Source organism: Ranitomeya imitator, chromosome 4 (genome assembly GCF_032444005.1).
Source record: "Ranitomeya imitator isolate aRanImi1 chromosome 4, aRanImi1.pri, whole genome shotgun sequence".
Lineage (NCBI taxonomy): Eukaryota > Metazoa > Chordata > Amphibia > Anura > Dendrobatidae > Ranitomeya > Ranitomeya imitator.
This window is the reverse complement of record NC_091285.1, coordinates 234,156,610-234,175,676: the sequence shown is the minus strand read 5'-3', so window position 1 is coordinate 234,175,676 and position 19,067 is coordinate 234,156,610. Positions and strand designations below refer to the sequence as shown.

The 19,067-nt window shown below is 42.7% G+C and overlaps 1 protein-coding gene across 1 annotated transcript in view; it reads left to right on the top strand.

Annotated features, from left to right (window-relative positions):
- Positions 1 to 18,660, top strand: part of PTPRQ (protein tyrosine phosphatase receptor type Q) — a 536,318-nt gene extending 517,658 nt beyond the window's left edge. Inside the window, exons 39-44 of the mRNA XM_069762319.1 lie at positions 3,745 to 3,879; positions 3,977 to 4,102; positions 5,185 to 5,333; positions 8,235 to 8,370; positions 10,491 to 10,614; positions 18,032 to 18,660. Of these exons, the coding sequence (XP_069618420.1) occupies positions 3,745 to 3,879; positions 3,977 to 4,102; positions 5,185 to 5,333; positions 8,235 to 8,370; positions 10,491 to 10,614; positions 18,032 to 18,069 (708 nt within the window). The 3' untranslated portion in view covers positions 18,070 to 18,660. The remainder of the gene's footprint in view (positions 1 to 3,744; positions 3,880 to 3,976; positions 4,103 to 5,184; positions 5,334 to 8,234; positions 8,371 to 10,490; positions 10,615 to 18,031) is intronic.
- Positions 18,661 to 19,067: the final 407 nt, after the last annotated feature.

Genomic DNA, 19,067 nt, shown 5'->3' with positions numbered 1-19,067 from the left:
GTCTGTCCCCGGCGCTGTGCTTTCCTGCACTCACTGTGAGCACAGCGGCCGGAAAGCAGAGCGGTGACGTCACCGCTCTGCTTTCCGGCCGCTGTGCTCACAGCCAGTACAGAGAAGCAGAGCGCCGGGGACAGACCGCGGAAGGTAAGTATGAAGCGTTTGTTTTTTTTACTTTTAGGATGGTATCCAGGGTAAACATCGGGTTACTAAGCGCGGCCCTGCGCTTAGTAACCCGATGTTTACCCTGGTTACCGGCATCGTTGGTCGCTGGAGAGCTGTCTGTGTGACAGCTCTCCAGCGACCAAACAGCGACGCTGCAGCGATCCGGATCTCGGTCTGGATCGCTGCAGCGTCGTTTAGTGTGAAGGTACCTTAAGTCTGCAGAGAAGATTAGGATATCATCCAGGTAAACAACAACACAAGAATAGAGCACATCTCTGAAAATGTAATTTATGAATTCCTGGAAAACTGCGGGTGCATTACTTAGGCCGAACGGCATTACCAGGTATTCGCAGTGTCCATCCCGGAAGTTAAAAGCTCTTTTCCACTCATCTCCTTTACATATGCGAATCAGGTTGTAGGCTCCTCTGAGATCCAGTTTAGTGAAGATCTTGGCCCCTCTGAGACGATCAAACAGCTCTATAATAAGAGGTAATGGGTACCTCTTATTTACCGTGATCTGGTTCATCCCCCTGTAATCGATACAGGGCCGTAGAGATCCGTCTTTTTTCTCCACAAAGAAGAATCCTGCTCCTGATGGCGAAGATGATTTCCGGATAAATCTTCTGGCCAGGTTCTCCTGGATGTAATCAGGCATGGACTGTGTCTCTGCTTGAGAAAGAGGATAGATTCGCCCTCGAGGAGGAGCTATTCTGGGGAGCAGATTAATCGGACAGTCATGCGACCTGTGCGGAGGTAGCCTCTCTAGCTTCTTTTTTCCCGAAGACATCAGCGAAGGCCCATTAAGAGGAAGGTAGACCCGTCAGGGCAGTTGGCTGGACTGGAGGTGGAAAGGGTTGAACATTGATGATACACCAGTCTGAGCAGGAGTCTCCACAGAACAGAACCTCTCCGATCTTCCAATTTAAGACTGGTTCTTGCATCCGGAGCCAGGGTAGACCTAAAAGCAAGAGGTGAGACAAACCAAGCAATGCGTTAGACCTACCCGAAGTTCCACTGGCACAGTCTGGAACTGAATGGGCTTGGTCGGGGTTTGCCATCCACAGATGTCACCTGCAACGGATCTGGAAGGTGCTGGACTAGTATCTGGCTATTGGTCGACGACCACCTGCTGAATGAGATTCCTGGCAGCTCCTGAGTCCAGGAGACAGCGCTTCAAAAATTTTACCAAAAGACACGGAGACCATTATTTGCAGTGATGGAGAGAGATGTCCTTTTTCTAGGGTAGCCTCTCCTACAAACCCAAGGCATTGGAGTTTCCCGACTTCTTTGGGCAGGAGCGGATCAGATGCTCAGAACTGCCACAGTAGAAACAGCTCCCCTCCAGGCGACGCGCCTCCTGGCGGTGGTTGACCAAGCTTACTTGATCCACTTCCATAGCCTCAGGAGAGGTTGTCGAAGTCAGGGAGGCCGCAGGTTTTGGGGAACTAGAAAATAGGCGGTAGGGCCTCTTATCACGTTTGATTTCCTTAGAACATTCCTGAAACTGTAGGTCTATCCGGACTGCAAGGGAAATCAGGTCATCCAGAGTTGTAGGCATTTTCCGTCCCGCCAAATCACCCTTTACTCTTCCCAAAGACCTGCCCAGAAGGTGACCACCAAGGCCTAGTTGTTCCAGGATAACTCAGAAGAAAGGGTACGGAACAGCATACTGAGCCACTGTAAGAGCCTCCTGGCATAGCCGAAGCGGTCGACGTGACACGGGTTCGTCAAAGGTCCTGCAAAATGCTTCTAAAAAAGACTGAAGATTAGTAACCAGAGGATCCCCTCTCTCCCACAGCGGATTCAGCCAGTGAAGGGCATTTCCAGCAAGGTGAGACATAATGAAGCCCACCTTGGCCCGATCAGAAGCAAAAATATGCCCCAGAAGTTCAAAGTGCAGCGTGCACTGGTTAAAGAACCCCCGGCACTGAACGGGGTCGCCATGGAAGCGGGTGGTGGTCACCAGGCAAGGACCTTTACTTGCTGTGCAACTAGATACCTGGATGCCGGTAGCAGAGACGGGTATAGTCAAAGAAATCAGGGAATCTATGCAAGTAGACAAGTTGCGCAGATAGGTCGTGTCTTGTCCTGTTGATCACTCAGATGGGTAACGTCTTGACATAGGCCCACGGCCAGAGGTACCTGGGATCCAGCAGGTTCAATGGCCAGAGCAATCTGTAATGAATGGAAGCGGAGACAAAGGTGGTGAAGTTCACATTCGTTTTTTATTGATATTTATGTGAAATCTCAAGACCACGGTCCAGGGGGGCTCTGAAGGGGGCGTGACTACGTGAGCCCCAGGCACCTGTGGTAAGTCCCCTTGAACAGGGTCAGAATGGATTTCCTGGGGGACACGGGTGCTACCTCCAGTTAGACCCCAAACACGTGGCAGCTGTCCCAGTGGGACAAATGGACAAGCAGGGTTAACAGATATCGTGAAGCTGACACAGGTAGTACTGGCATTGTCCAGAGGTACGGATGGCTGATTGGCGGGACGTGACAGAACTGGCATAGACAGAACGGTTGTCGTCCAGGATAGCTGGGTAACAGGTAACTAATAGTCTGCAGAGACAAACAGTGTAAGTGCAGAACTGGCAGAACACTTCAGAAGCTAAAGCGCACACTAGCCGAAACCGGAAACTAGCAACAGAGGATACTTGTTGCTCCGACACCCTCGCTATGGCGGAGGGGCTAGAAATAGTAATTACTAACACGCCATTGGTCATAAGTATTTTTTGAAAAATGCGCGCTGTCTCTTTAAGAGATTCGTGACCTAAGCACTCTACCCGAGAGCCTACTGGCCGCGCACCAGGAAGCAAGGGGAAGAGAGGAAGCAGAGGCTGCAGCAGGATGGCGTGGGGACAGCACAGAGTGGGAGTCCCGACGGGGACCCTGCGAAGGTACAGGACCAGGACCTGGTGTAACATTTTCCACAGTAAACAAGGCAATTAGTCAAGTAAAAAAACTGACAATTTTTGTTCGCCCTTTAGTATAAGCGCACTGTTTCAGCTCCGAACGCAATATAGCGCTTTGCTCAAACTTTTTAGATAATTTATTGGCGTTATGCACACCTTCAAACCCATCTCTTCAGATATACTCCAAACATTTCTGAAACCTTTCTGCCTCTTATCGTCACCTGTCTCCACACATTTCATTTTTCTGGCCACTTTTGTTACTAGCTTTACTCCTCGCCCTTGTACGACTTTTAGACTGATTCCTTTCCAGTTATTTAGAAATCTCCATAACTAGAAATAAAGGGTGAAATTATTTAGAGTATGTTTGTAATCTAATCTTATATTTTCCTTTTCTCCCACATTTAAATGGAGGTTATATATTTATAGGGATTTACTGCAGCATACAGTGTTACATTCGGGTGGTGAGGAGTAGAATATTTTTGATGGTACCTTGACCTTGCCACAACAACCAGTTTAATAAGAACAGGCATTTCATCGAGGAGTAGAGAGGTGATGATGATATGTCCCATGCACACAATGGAAATAAATCTTCCTAACAGCCTCACTAGTTTAGTGTTACAGTACATAGCGGCCAGGCTACGCTCAGTAATTGCTTTTCTCATTTTAGGGATATATTTGTCCTAATGAGTTTATTGCTACACAAGGCCCATTGGCAGGAACGGTGGGTGACTTTTGGAGAATGGTATGGGAAACCCGAGCGAAGACCATAGTAATGCTTACCCAGTGCTTCGAGAAAGGAAGGGTAAGCGGATTGTGCTTGGTACACATATGATGTAATATATATATATATATATTTTTTTTTTTTTAAATTCATATTAACAAATACGTTTTTTTTACAGATTAGATGTCATCAATATTGGCCAGAGGATAACAAACCAGTTACAGTTTTTGGCGATATTGTGATCACCAAAGTGGTGGAAGACGTCCAGATTGATTGGACCATTCGAGACCTAAAAGTTGAACGGGTAATTGGGTTACCTATGTGGGTAGTAAATAATACCAATAGTATTTGAGGGCTGGAACTCCGGCCTTACATTGCCAGTGATTGTGGAGCTCCTCCGTGGCTGGCCGAGTCCTGCGTCACTGCTGGGCATGTGCAAGATGTGGCGCGTAAATCCGGCTTCAATGTGCATATCCAGGGAGGGAGAAGATTGCTCGCTTAGTACATATAGAGCTCAATAAATCCATGGTGGTGGTTTGGGGAAGCTAGGGCAGCGGACAGGTTCCCTTTAAGGATCATTTCAATAAATACACCTTTCCCTTTCAGCCAATATCACATCATTAAAAAACCTAATGAAGAAATCAATAAAACCCAGATTTTTTTGAGGACTTGAGTTTAAATACAATGATACATAGTACGAGATTATCATATACTGTACTATGCAATAAGTGATATATTTGGTGGTTAGGAACTTGGCTACTTACTTTTATATACTCATTTGCTGCAAACTGCAGATTAGCCCCTACCACTCTCTATGGCGATGCATAGATTAAATTAACTTAAAGGAAAACCATCACCAGGTATTTGCTACATAAGCTGTGAGCAGCATGATGTAGAGTTAGAGACCCTGATTCCTGTGATGTGACACTTACTTTTCTGCCTAGTATATGTTTTATTTTTTAAAAAATCATTGTTTTATCAGCTGGCGATTTTCACTAGAGGACTTGTAAACTTATTTCCATGTAGTCCAACCATGCCTCCATCACAGATTGGTTACTTTCTGCCTATGCACAGTGTACGCAAAAAGTTGCCAATCAGTAGTGTGGGCGGGGTTATACAGAACTCAGCATTCAGATAGATCTGCAGCTGAGAAAAAAGCAAGCTGTCCAGTAAAATGACACATAACTGGAATCAGGGTCTCAACCCCTACAACATGCTGCTCACAGATTTGGTAGCAAAAATCTGGTGACAAATTCTCTTTCAAGAAAAAGAGGTAAATATTAGTTATATATTTCTGTAACAATCACTACATACAATAAATGTAAAGTAATAACACCTTTTACCTTACAATAATTTCTCAGACTCATGTATTTTTTCTCATTTCAGCATGGCGATTATATGATGGTACGTCAGTGTAATTTCACTTCTTGGCCAGAACACGGAGTCCCAGAAAACACTACAGCCTTAATACATTTTACTAAAATGGTTCGAGCGAGTAGACCACATGAAAATACACCGACAGTTGTGCACTGCAGGTACCAATCCTATATTGTTACATACGGGGTCTGAATTTTATTTTATTTTTTTTTTTAAATCAACTTTAAGTCCACGTTTGAGTTATCTGGTATGGTAACAGTGTGCAGAGGTCATCTTTTATTGTACATTGGGTCAGTAGAGTAATGTAATGAACACATGGTCGGGTAACTGATACATAATCATTGGCTTTTGACTTTTGAAAGCACTCAAATTCTTTTTTTAGTATATTTACTATTATTGCTATTTGAAAATAACAGTAAAGTTATGTTCACACTAGGAAAATCCATAGGGTATTCCAGTACCTGCAATGTGGATGCAATTTTACCAAAATTCGATACTGCGTAACATGTTACCTGCGGAGTGGATTTTTGATCCTAAGGACATCAATTTATGCAACAAAGTTTCACCCCTGATTTCACTCTTTCTAAAGCAAATCCACAAACTGATAAACCTGCTCAATGTACATTCCATGTGAACATGTCCAAAAAAAAGACATCTTCATCCAGCTGTACAGAACATTTATGAAGAAATTCAATAGGGAAGGAAATGTGATCTCCAGTTTAGGTATTATAAAATTGGGGGTTGATTCATATGGGCAACACCTATGCGAATGCCTAGTCAAAGTAAGAGATGGATATGCCACAATCAGCAGCTTCTCTACTAGTGAAAGCGAAGCTGTGGGACCCGGGAAGCAGGCTCTGCAGAAGCCCATCTTGAATATTGTGGCATTGCACATGCTTGACCTCTGATCCGTCCATTGTGTACAAGACTCAATTCAAGTTGGGACTCTGCATAGCCCGGGTCTCATAGCCTGGGATGGCTCGGAGTACCAACAGTGAGATGCCCAGTGATCAGTAAGTTATTACCTAATCTATGGATATGAGATAACTTATTATCTTGGAAATGACCCTTCAAGATGATTCAGTTGTAAGTAGGGTGATTAAAAGCCACAGATGTTGGTCTTGGCCACTGGAAAGACAGCAGACTGCCATGCTTGGATTGCTGAAAACAATTTGCTCAGGAATATTTTAGCTGAATTTTTATTGTGTCAAGAGATAGCAGTGGTACAAGACATCACAGTTAGAAGGGAGAACCCACATCAGAAACTATAGTGCTCTTTGGACTTTCCATGCACAAATGCTGTAGAGTACATTTGTCAAAGACTAGCCCGTGGGCCAAGTCTGGCAAGCAGCTTGAGTTTATTTGGCCAGCGATGCCGAGCAGGTCCCCCGAGCATATTTGGCATGCAATGCCATGCAGGTCTCCCACCTGGAATTGCATTTTAACCCGGCATCGTACTTTCAACGATACCGGCATCCTAGATGCTGATACAGTTGAAAGCATCTCTGCTCTCCCATCAATTCCCCTTCTGTGTCTTACGTTGCAGCGTCATTATAACACACCCGCCGTAACGAGCATTATGTGGGGCCATTATACTCTATGAAACACTATGTGGGGCTATTATACTGTATGGAGCACTATGTGGGTTCATTATTTTGTGTGGAGCACTTTATGCGGCTTTTATAGTGTATGGAGCACTATATGGAGCCATTATACTGTATGGAGCCCTTTTTTGTCCATTATACTTAATGGAGCACCATGTGGGGCCACTATACTGGATGGAGCACAATGTGGGACCATTATACTTTATGGAGCACTATGTGGGGCCATTTTACTGTACGGATCACTATATGGGGCCATTATACTGTATGGATCTCTATGTGGGGCCATTATACTGTATGAAGCACTATGTGGGGCCATTATACTGTATGGATGACTATATGGGGCCATTATACTGTATGGAGCACTTTTTGGGGCCATTATACTATATGGAGCACTATGTTGGGCATTGTACTGTATGGATCACTATGTGGGACCATTATACTTTATGGAGCACTATGTGGGGCCATTTTACTGTACGGATCACTATGTGGGGCCATTATACTGTATGGATCTCTATGTGGGGCTATTATACTGTATGAAGCACTATGTGGGGCCATTATACTGTATGGATGACTATATGGGGCCATTATACTGTATGGAGCACTACGTGGGGCTGTTTTACTGTACGGATCACTATGTAGGCCATTATACTGTGTGGAAGGCAATGCAGGGCCCCGTTCTACTGTATGGATCACTATGTGGGCCATTATAATGTGTGGAAGGCAATGCAGGGCCCCGTTATACTCTATGGAGCACTTTTTGTGGCCATTATACTGTATGGAAAGCTATGTGGGGAATTTAGTTGGAGATTCATACTGTGATGGAGTCAACATTCTTTGTCAGGGTGATTGACCGGGGTACAGTAGGGTCATCATGCTGTGCATGTGGAGGGTACTGTGGATGAATTCACTGTGAGTATCTTACTGTGTTTGGCGGCACTTTTGTTTGCATCATACTTTATTATCCGTTTTATTCAAGGTTTTTTTTATTTTTTGTTATTGCATATTTAAATTAGGCCATTAAGCCATATGTTTTTAATGCTGTTACACAACATATTATATTATTCCAATATTTTATTCAAAGATCTATTAATTAAAAAGTACTTTGTGGGGCAACCCTTTTATGTTTGTTTCCATATGAAGAAGTTCATCATTATATTTGATGGCATGGAAAACTTCCACAATTGTAGACTTTTTTTTAATATCAAAGTTGGCACTCGACTTTGTCTGAGCTTTTCATTTTGGCCCTGTGTGTATTTGAGTTTGACATCCCTGCTCTAGAGTTACCCTTAAATTGCTTATATTTTCAATGGGATATACAATACTGTACATGGGGTAAATATTCTGTATAACGAATATACATTCCACATGTGGCTCAGGTTATAGCTTCTTCTTAGTAACCAACATTCGGCGAAGTTTGTATTTTCATAATTAACAATATCCAAATATACATTTTAGTGCGGGGGTTGGAAGATCAGGAGTTTTTGTTGCAATGGATCATTTAATCCAACATATTAACCACCATGACTTTGTGGACATATATGGCCTCGTGGCAGAGCTAAGGAGTGAGCGAATGTGTATGGTGCAGAACCTGGTAAGTGAAGTTTTTATTGCATCTATAACAAACTTTACAGATCAGAATACAATTCATTTCTTATTATTAGGCCATGTTCACACAGTGCGTTTTTAACTGCGGAACCGCCGCGATTTTGCCGCTGCGGGTCCGCAGCTGTTTTCCATGCAGGGTACAGTACAATGTACCCTATGGAAAACAGGAACCACTGTGCACATGATGCGGAAATTAACTAAAAAAGCCGCGCTGAATAGCTGCGGTAAAAAAGAAGGACCATGTCACTTCTTTTTGCGGAACTGCAGCGGTTCTGCACCCATTGACCTCCATTGTGAGGTCAAACCCGCAGTAAATCCCGCAGACGAAAAAAATATCTGCGGGTTTTCTGCGGTTTGTGGTGCAGAACCGCTGCAGCAGGAAGTGCGTGGGCGGAGTGTGGCTGCCCCCCCGTGCCCCAATCCCACCCCCCATGCTCCGATGCCACCCCCCGTGCTCCGACGCCCCCCCCGTGCCCTCATCTCCCCCCGTTATACTTACCGGGCCTCCCGGTGTCCGTCCAGCCGTCTTCTCCCTGGGCGCCACCATCTTCCAAAATGGCGGGCGCATGCGCAGTGCGCCCGCCGAATCTGCCGGCCGGCAGATTCGTTCCAGGCACATTTTGATCACTGTGATAACCTCACAGTGATCAAAATTAAAGAAGGTAAATGACCCCCCCCTTATCACCCCCATAGGTAGTAACAATAATAAAATAAAGAATTTTTTTTTTTCCCCCACTACAGTTAGAACTAGGGTTAGGGTTAGGGTTAGGGGTAGGGTTAGGGATAGGGTTAGGGGTAGGGTTAGGGTTAGGGTTAGGGGTAGGGGTAGGGTTAGGGGTAGGGTTAGGGTTAGGGTTAGGGGTAGGGTTTGGGTATTTTCAGCCATTTTAACCCTAAAAAAACTTCCTAGAAAACACAGACTCTGCAGAGAAAACTGCATAAAAAACCGCACTAAAAACCGCATCAAAAAACGCATAAAAAAACGCACCAAAAACGCACCAAAAAACGCACCTGTGTTTTCTGCCAAGAGCTGCGGTTTTTAGTGCAGAAAAAACAGCAGGGAAATCAGGAACGTGTGAACATGGCCTTAGACAGTAGGGAAAACAGAATTGTGTCTCATCTTCAAATACTAGAGCTTATAAACTGGGGTCCTTTGTAAGAACAATATATGGACCTTCTTCGGAGGTAGAATTGGGCCCCCTTACTTCTAGGGTCCCTGTGTGGCTGCACAGGTTGCACTAATATGTCCGCCTCCTTTCTGCTGTATTCTGTTTATTATATAAAAACATTCATGCATCTCTCTCCCCATCCACCCTATTACAGTAGAACATGATTAGTCTATGAGTGGCAGCATTGGTAAACTTCATTGCCAGGGCTGGTGTTCTGGTGGTTTGTCGTACTTCTATACATCAGTGACTTTTCGGCAGTTTCCTGTACAGGACATGTGTTGCAGTTGTGCATGAAGCAGGGAGAGGAGTGGGGAAAGTTTAGGAGTAGTTATATGGGAAATGTAGTCAGAAGAGAGTACAGGATTCTGAAGAGGAAGCGATGGCTGTGATGGCACAGCAGGGGACAGGAAGCGAAGCTCACAGGCTTAAAACAACACGAACATTGTCAGAAAAAGTATATGTTGATCATTAGGGGCATTATCCTTAGGCATTTATGGCCAAAACAGTAACTGAGGATAGTGGACTACCTCTTTTATGTTACATCCATTCAACTCTATTGAGGCAGGGAAGCTGGTGTGGAAATGAGCATATTACCTATCGTTTTGCACATTGACTTATACAATGCATGAACTATACAAAATACAGTTTATTAACATTATAATGTAGCTGAGAAGATTTCTAAGCAACAACAGATAACAGATTTCTATGGCGTCTATCTCAGACCGCTAAGAAATAGAACTCCAATCTGAATAGAAATGTTTCTGCTTTCAAATATGAGTGGGAAAAGTTTTTTATTGAACATTTTGCCATCCACTGGGTATTCCTATATATCACAAATAGTATAGTACAGATCTGTATTTTTGGAGAAAAAAAAATTGAATATTAATTACCTTAGATTGCTATATTGGTTATTGCTGTTTTTTTCTTTTCCCAACAGGCACAGTATATATTTTTATATCAGTGTGTAGTGGACCTATTAGCTACCAAAGGTAGTAGCCAGGCCATCTGTTTTGTAAATTACTCTGCTCTCCAGAAAATGGACTCGTTGGATGCCATGGAGGGTAAGCAGATACTTCTTCATTTTGCCTTTTACATTAAAATTTGAATAATTATTTAGAAAGCATATAGAAGTTTCATTATTATTGCAATATATATATATATATACAGTGGGGCAAAAAAGTATTTAGTCAGTCAGCAATAGTGCAAGTTTCACCACTTAAAAAGATGAGAGGCGTCTGTAATTTACATCATAGGTAGACCTCAACTATGGGAGACAAACCGAGAAAAAAAAATCCAGAAAATCACATTGTCTGTTTTTTTATCATTTTATTTGCATATTATGGTGGAAAATAAGTATTTGGTCAGAAACAAACAATCAAGATTTCTGGCTCTCACAGACCTGTAACTTCTTCTTTAAGAGTCTCCTCTTTCCTCCACTCATTACCTGTAGTAATGGCACCTGTTTAAACTTGTTATCAGTATAAAAAGACACCTGTGCACACCCTCAAACAGTCTGACTCTAAACTCCACTATGGTGAAGACCAAAGAGCTGTCAAAGGACACCAGAAACAAAATTGTAGCCCTGCACCAGGCTGGGAAGACTGAATCTGCAAGAGCCAACCAGCTTGGAGTGAAGAAATCAACAGTGGGAGCAATAATTAGAAAATGGAAGACATACAAGACCACTGATAATCTCCCTCGATCTGGGGCTCCACGCAAAATCCCACCCCGTGGGTTCAGAATGATCACAAGAGCGGTGAGCAAAAATCCCAGAACCACGCGGGGGGACCTAGTGAATGAACTGCAGAGAGCTGGGACCAATGTAACAAGGCCTACCATAAGTAACACACTACGCCACCATGGACTCAGATCCTGCAGTGCCAGACGTGTCCCACTGCTTAAGCCAGTACATGTCCGGGCCCGTCTGAAGTTTGCTAGAGAGCATTTGGATGATCCAGAGGAGTTTTGGGAGAATGTCCTATGGTCTGATGAAACCAAACTGGAACTGTTTGGTAGAAACACAACTTGTCGTGTTTGGAGGAAAAAGAATACTAAGTTGCATCCATCAAACACCATACCTACTGGAAAGCATGGTGGTGGAAACATCATGCTTTGGGGCTGTTTCTCTGCAAAGGGGCCAGGACGACTGATCCGGGTACATAAAAGAATGAATGGGGCCATGTATCGTGAGATTTTGAGTGCAAACCTCCTTCCATCAGCAAGGGCATTGAAGATGAAACGTGGCTGGGTCTTTCAACATGACAATGATCCAAAGCACACCGCCAGGGCAACGAAGGAGTGGCTTCGTAAGAAGCATTTCAAGGTCCTGGAGTGGCCTAGCCAGTCTCCAGATCTCAACCCTATAGAAAACCTTTGGAGGGAGTTGAAAGTCCGTGTTGCCAAGCGAAAAGCCAAAAACATCACTGCTCTAGAGGAGATCTGCATGGAGGAATGGGCCAACATACCAACAACAGTGTGTGGAAACCTTGTGAAGACTTACAGAAAACGTTTGACCTCTGTCATTGCCAACAAAGGATATATTACAAAGTATTGAGATGAAATTTTGTTTCTGACCAAATACTTATTTTCCACCATAATATGCAAATAAAATGTTAAAAAAACAGACAATGTGATTTTCTGGATTTTTTTTTCTCAGTTTGTCTCCCATAGTTGAGGTCTACCTATGATGTAAATTACAGACGCCTCTCATCTTTTTAAGTGGTGGAACTTGCACTATTGCTGACTGACTAAATACTTTTTTGCCCCACTGTATATATATATATATATATATATACACTAGATGGTGGCCCGATTCTAATGCTTCGGGTATTCTAGAATATGTATTTATGTATGTATATAGTAGCCACATAGTATATAGCACAAGCCACGTAGTATATAGGAGCCATGTAGTATATAGCAGACAAATACTACGTGGCCTGTGCTATATACTATGTGGCTGCTATATGCATACATAATGTAGAATACCCGATGCGTTAATACAGACCACGCAATATATAACAGTGGCCACGCAGTATATAACACAGCCACGTACTATATAACACAGCCCACGCAGTATATAGCAGCCACGCAGTATATAACACAGGCGATGTAGTATATAACACAGGCCACGCAGTATATAACACTGACCACGTAATATATAGCACAGCCCACGCAGTATATAGCAGCCACATAGTATATAACACTGCCCACGCAGTATATAACAGTGGCCACGTAATAAATAGCACAGCCCACGCAGTATATAGCACAGCCCTTGGAGTATATCACACAGCCCACATAGTATATAACACTGCCTATGTAGTATATAGCAGCCACGCGATATCTAACACAGCCCACGTAGTATACAGCAGTATGGGCACCATATCCTTGTTAAAAAAATAATTAAAATAAAAAATAGTTATATATTCAGCCCTGGGATCCAGCAAAGCTCCGGCGATACACATGCGGCTGCCGCCATCTTCCGTTCCCAGGATGCATTGCGAAATTACCAAGATGACTTAGCGGTCTCGCAAGACCGCTAAGTCTTCTGGGTAATTTCTCAATGCATCGCCGGGAACGGAAGATGGCGGCAGGCGCGTGCGGCTCGGTGGACTACGGAGGGTGAGAATATCAGGTTTTTTATTTTTTTATTATTTTTAACATTACATTTTTTTACTATTGATGCCGCATAGGCAGCATGAATAGTAAAAAAGTTGGTCACACAGGGTTAATAGCAGCGGTTACAGAGTACGTTACCTGCGGCATAACACGGTCCATTACCACCGGCATTAACCCTGTGTGAGCGGTGACTAGAGGGGAGTATTCGGGTGCTGGGCACTGACTGTGGGGAGTAAGGAGCGGCCATTTTCTTCTGGACTATGCCCGCTGCTGATTGGTCGTGGCTGTTTTGCCGCGACCAATCAGCGACTTGGATTTCCATGACAGACAGAGGCCACGACCAATGAATATCCGTGACAGAAAGAAGGAAAGACAGAAAGACGGAAGTGACCCTTAGACAATTATTAAGTAGATATATATATATACTAGATGGTGACCCAATTCTAACGCATCGGGTATTCTAGAATATGCATGTCCACGTAGTATATCGCATAGCCCACGTAGTATTTTGCCCAGTCAAGTAGTATATTGCCCAATCATGTAGTATATTGCCCAACCACGTGGTATATTGCCCAGTCACGTAGTATATTGCCCAACTACGTAGTATATTGCACAGCGACGTAGTATACAGCACAGAACCACGTAGTATACAGCACAGACACGTAGTATATTGCCCAGCCACGTAGTATATTGCCCAGCTACGTAGTATATTGCCCTGTCACGTAGTATATTGCCCAGTCACGTAGTATATTGCCCAGCTACATAGTATATTGCACAGCGACGTAGTATACAGCACAGAGCCACGTAGTATGCAGCACAGACACGTAGTATATTGCCCAGCCACGTAGTATATTGCCCAGTCACGTAGTATATTGCCCAGTCACGTAGTATATTGCCCAGTCACATAGCATATTGCCCAGCCACGTAGTATATTGCCCAGCCACGTAGTATATTGCCCAGCTACGTAGTATATTGCCCAGTCACGTAGTATATTGCCCAGTCACGTAGTATATTGCCCAGCTATATAGTATATTGCACAGCGACGTAGTATACAGCACAGAGCCATGTAATATACAGCACAAACACGTAGCATATTGCCCAGCCACGTAGTATATTGCCCAGCTACGTAGTATATTGCCCAGTCACGTAGTATATTGCCCAGTCACGTAGTATACAGCACAGAGCCACGTAGTATATTGCCCAGCCACGTAGTATATTGCCGAGTCACGTAGTATATTGCCCAGCGACGTAGTATACAGCACAGAGCCATGTAGTATACTGCACAGAGCCACGTAGTATATTGCCCAATCACGTAGTATATTGCCCAGTCATGTAATATATAACATTGCCCAGGCAGTATATAACAGTGGCCACGTAATATATAGCACAGCCCACGCAGTATATAGCACAGCCCATGGAGTATATCACACAGCCCACATAGTATATAACACTGCCTATGTAGTATACAGCACAGAGCCATGCGGTATCTAACACAGCCCACGTAGTATACAGCAGTGTGGGCACCATACCCATGTTAAAAAAATAATGAAAATAAAAAATAGTTAGATACTCACCCTCTGGGATCCAGCAAAGCTCCGGCGATACGCGCGCGGCTGCCGCCATCTTCCGTTCCCAGGATGCATTGCAAAATTACCCAGATGACTTAGTGGTCTCGCGAGACCGCCCAAGTCTTCTGGGTAATTTTGCAATGTATCGCCGGGAACAGAAGATGGTGGCCTGCGCGAGCGGCTCGTCGGACTACGGAGGGTGAGAATAGCAGGCTTTTTTTTTATTATTATATTTAACATTACATTTTTTTACTATTGATGCCGCATAGGCAGCATCAATAGTAAAAAGTTGGGGACACACAGGGTTAATAGCAGCAGTAACGGAGTGCATTACCCGCGGCATAATGCGGTCCGTTACTGCCAACATTAACCCTGTGTGAGCAGTGACCGGAGGGGAGTATGCAGGCACTGGGCACTGACTGCAGTGAGTAAGGAGCGGCCACTTTCTTCCGGCCGTGTGCCCGTCGCTGATTGGTCGTGGCTGTTTTGCTGCGACCAATCAGCGACTTGGATTTCCATGACAGACAGAAGCCGCGACCAATGAATATCCGTGACAGACAGACAGACAGACGGAAGTGACCCTTTGACTATTATATAGTAGATATACTTTATATATATATATATTGTTTGGATTTTTAACTGATATTGGAAAGAGATGCATTAAAGTTGTTCAGTAACAAAAACATATTTAGGGAATATTTATTGCCTACATCAGTTAAAGGGGTTGTCTGGTCTAAAATGATAAGGGTGATGTATGCGATATGCATACTCCAGGCTAGAACTCAACTAGTGGGCATGGCCTTGCTCAATACAAATGCATTAAGTAAAGCCACGCTCACTAGACGGCCGCGCCGCATCCTCTTTCCATACACTTGTATTGAGCAAGGCCGCGCCCACTAGATGGCGTCTACACGGGAGCATACAAATCGCATACATCACCGCCGTTCCCGGCTCAGAAACTTGTGCATATGCTGGGGGAATTCAAACATCAGAGTGACTGTAGACTTATCATTGTAGACTGGACAACCCCTTTAAAAGAAAACCATTCTCTCCTCTGGTTTTTACCGTTTATACCATGGCATAAAAACCAGAAGTAATTTCCATCACTATAGAAGAGGAGGGAATGTTCATAGCATAGCTATGCTCAGCATTTATATGTGTCTGTAAAAGGTTCCCACATGTGATAGATATTGTATGTCATGATGATGGATGGTGTTTTGTGTCATTTGGCTACATTCAGCTTTATCCATATAACATATAGATTATATAAACATACAGCTTTGGCAAAAATTAAGAGAGCACCACATGAAAACCCCATCATGGGCAGCACAATCTCCAGACCTGAACACCATTGAAAACCTCTGGAATGTAACCAAGAGGATGATGGATAGTCACAAGCCATCAAACAAAGAAGAACGGCTTACATTTTTGCGCCAGAAGCAGTGTGACAGACTGGTGGAAAGCATGCCAAGACGCATGAAAGCTGTGATTAAAAATCATGGTTATTCCACAAAATACTGATTTCTGAACTCTTCCTGAGTTAAAACATTAGTATTGTTGTTTCTAAATGATTATGAACTTGTTTTCTTTGCATTATTTGAGGTCTGAAAGCACTGATTTTTTTAAAAAATTTGACTATTTTTCTTTGTCAGAAAAAAAATGCAAAATTTATTGCTTGGAAATTCGGAGACATGTTGTCAGAAGTTCATAGAATAAAAGAACAATTTACATTTTACTCAAAATTATACCTATAAAGAGAAAAATCAGACAAACTGAACACTTTGCAGCGGTCTCTTAATTTTACCAGCGCTGTATTGAAGACTTACAGTAAACTTTAGTCACCCATTTTATACCCCACTGTGATCTCCATTCCTTCAGCAATTATGTGCCATCCATATGCAGTATTCTGCTGGAGCCAATCAGCGATCTCACTAGTGAAGTGTAAAACACGTAACTATAGATTCTTGCTTTATGTTATATCATTTCCTCCTGAATTTGTTGAAATGCTAAAAAAATAAAAATTTTTGCAGAATTTGTTTTATTCGATCGTGTAGATCTCAACATCTTAAGTTTCCTTAATATATTCATGTTTTAATAATGTCCTCCAAAAGACTTGCCAGATGTTTTCATTCATGAGACCATGAGTTGGAACATTCACAGATCACTAGTAGATCTCTAAACTAATGCTAATAGTGCTCTCATTCACATGCAGACTTAAAGGGGTAGTCCACTCCTTTTATATTGATGACCAATCCTTAGAATAGGCCATCATTATAAAGATTGGTGAAGATCCGACACCCGACTTCCCCACTGTGAGAGGTCAGATGTGAATAGTGTATGGAGCGTATCACCACTGTATAGCTGCTGCTGGGTGCTTCTCTTCAGTAAGGATAGATCATCGATATACCGTAAATGTACTGGACAACCCTTTCCGTCATATGAAAAGGATGAACCGTATCTAGCAAAACGCATATCAGGAGTGAAGGGTCCATGGTCACCTGTATTTAGTGATCTTCTTGTGAGCCTGTTTTATCTCAGTAATGTCTCCTATTTGACACATGGTGGGTATCAATAGCTATTATAGTTGGTGGCTAAGAGGGGCTGGATTATCACTAATGTGGATTTGTCCATAGCCATGCTTCCTATCTCACCTTACAGTACTATGCCCTCCATGACTGGACTCACTTTGTAGAGGTCTTATCTACTAGACACTTGTCCACTTTGTGGTATGTAAACTCATTGCAAGTGCCAACACCGTATATGCATTAAGGTGTCCACTCTATTTCTGACTCTTGTTGTTTTGATGTGTCCTGCCTTATACATTTTACCATATGGTACTGTTGTATTGTTTTTTATAAAGCTTAATAAGGTATGGATATTTCTTTTTAACTTGCCTTGCAAAATTGTGCAAAATTAGTTTGCAAATTTTTAGAGATCTCCGAGCTAGTAATAACTGAAGGGGCGAATCACCGATAGACATTCGCTATGTAGCTTGTAGGACTCCCAGATCATAAAATGCCACCAAGTGGAACATCTATTACATGATGGATGACTGTGTGTGTATATTGGGATATTTGATGTCACTTCTGATGTACAGTTTGGTATTGCAAATTAGAGTTGACCTAAATGATTCATGAGACCCCATTCCGGCGACCACTCGGCAATCGGTGGAGTGCAAATTGTCATTCTCAACGCTAATTGTAATAAATGCAGCACATTTATGGTAATGGGACAGTGACTTAGCCCCATAATACAATCAGCTGCTTTAATAATTTTTATTATTTCTTGTTTTTAGGTGATGTTGAACTTGAATGGGAAGAGACAACAATGTAACATTCGATATCAGACAAAACCTTCGATGTAACTTGTGGCAGAAGCCAAAAGAGCTCCCTCTTATGGAGAAGAACAGAGGAGATCTGAATGAACAACCATTCGTACTCCTGTGCCTTAAACTTTTTTCAGTAGCAATGTTATGTGCACAGAAACACAAGATATTCAAAGATTTTTGCACTGCTGTGGTCTAAGAGTAAAAGAATTGAAGGAATTAAAAAAAAAAAAACTTTATCTTGAAAGAGCCAAACTGAATGTAAAGTGTTACTGTCCTCTGTGTGGATACCTCTGTTTGATTAATTATTGCCTCTTTTTGGGATATACATGCATATGTTAAGGGGTTTGTCGATCTTGGGATACCATGCTCTGAGCCTGAACAGCTGAGGAGTTGCCCTATGACACTATGGAAATATTTGGGCTTTTACATTACACAGTAGCTCTTCAGGGATACTTGGCATATTTAAGACTGCCAATTGTTTTATCATTCCTATTTCAATATTTTTCATATAGTTGATGATACATTACCTCATTTATCTCTCTCTCTTTTTTTATTAAAATACATTGTAGAATAAAGGTTGGATTTACGATACCTTCCAGCGACTTGATGTGCAGTTCTTATTTTCACTTCTTAAAGTCTCGGGATTCATAGAAAAATGAGCATAGACATATTTCTAGCAGAACATTGTGCTCTGCTGTACCAGAAAATTGATTACGCCACCAATATCATAAAATTTACAAGTTAAAATGGAAGTCTAGCCAACCATGAATGCACATTTTAAAGTAGTGATAAATATCCTATGATTTACTGCGAGATCTATTCTGATGACTGTGACCTCAAAGAAAATGATATTACGAAGGGTACACATGAGCTCCAGAAATGCATGTGGCTTGCTTTTACAAGCAGCCCATCCAGATAATATATCATTGTACTTCTTAGGGTTACCCAACTATATATGTAGTATAAATATATACAGTAAAGACCAAAAGTTTGGACACACCTT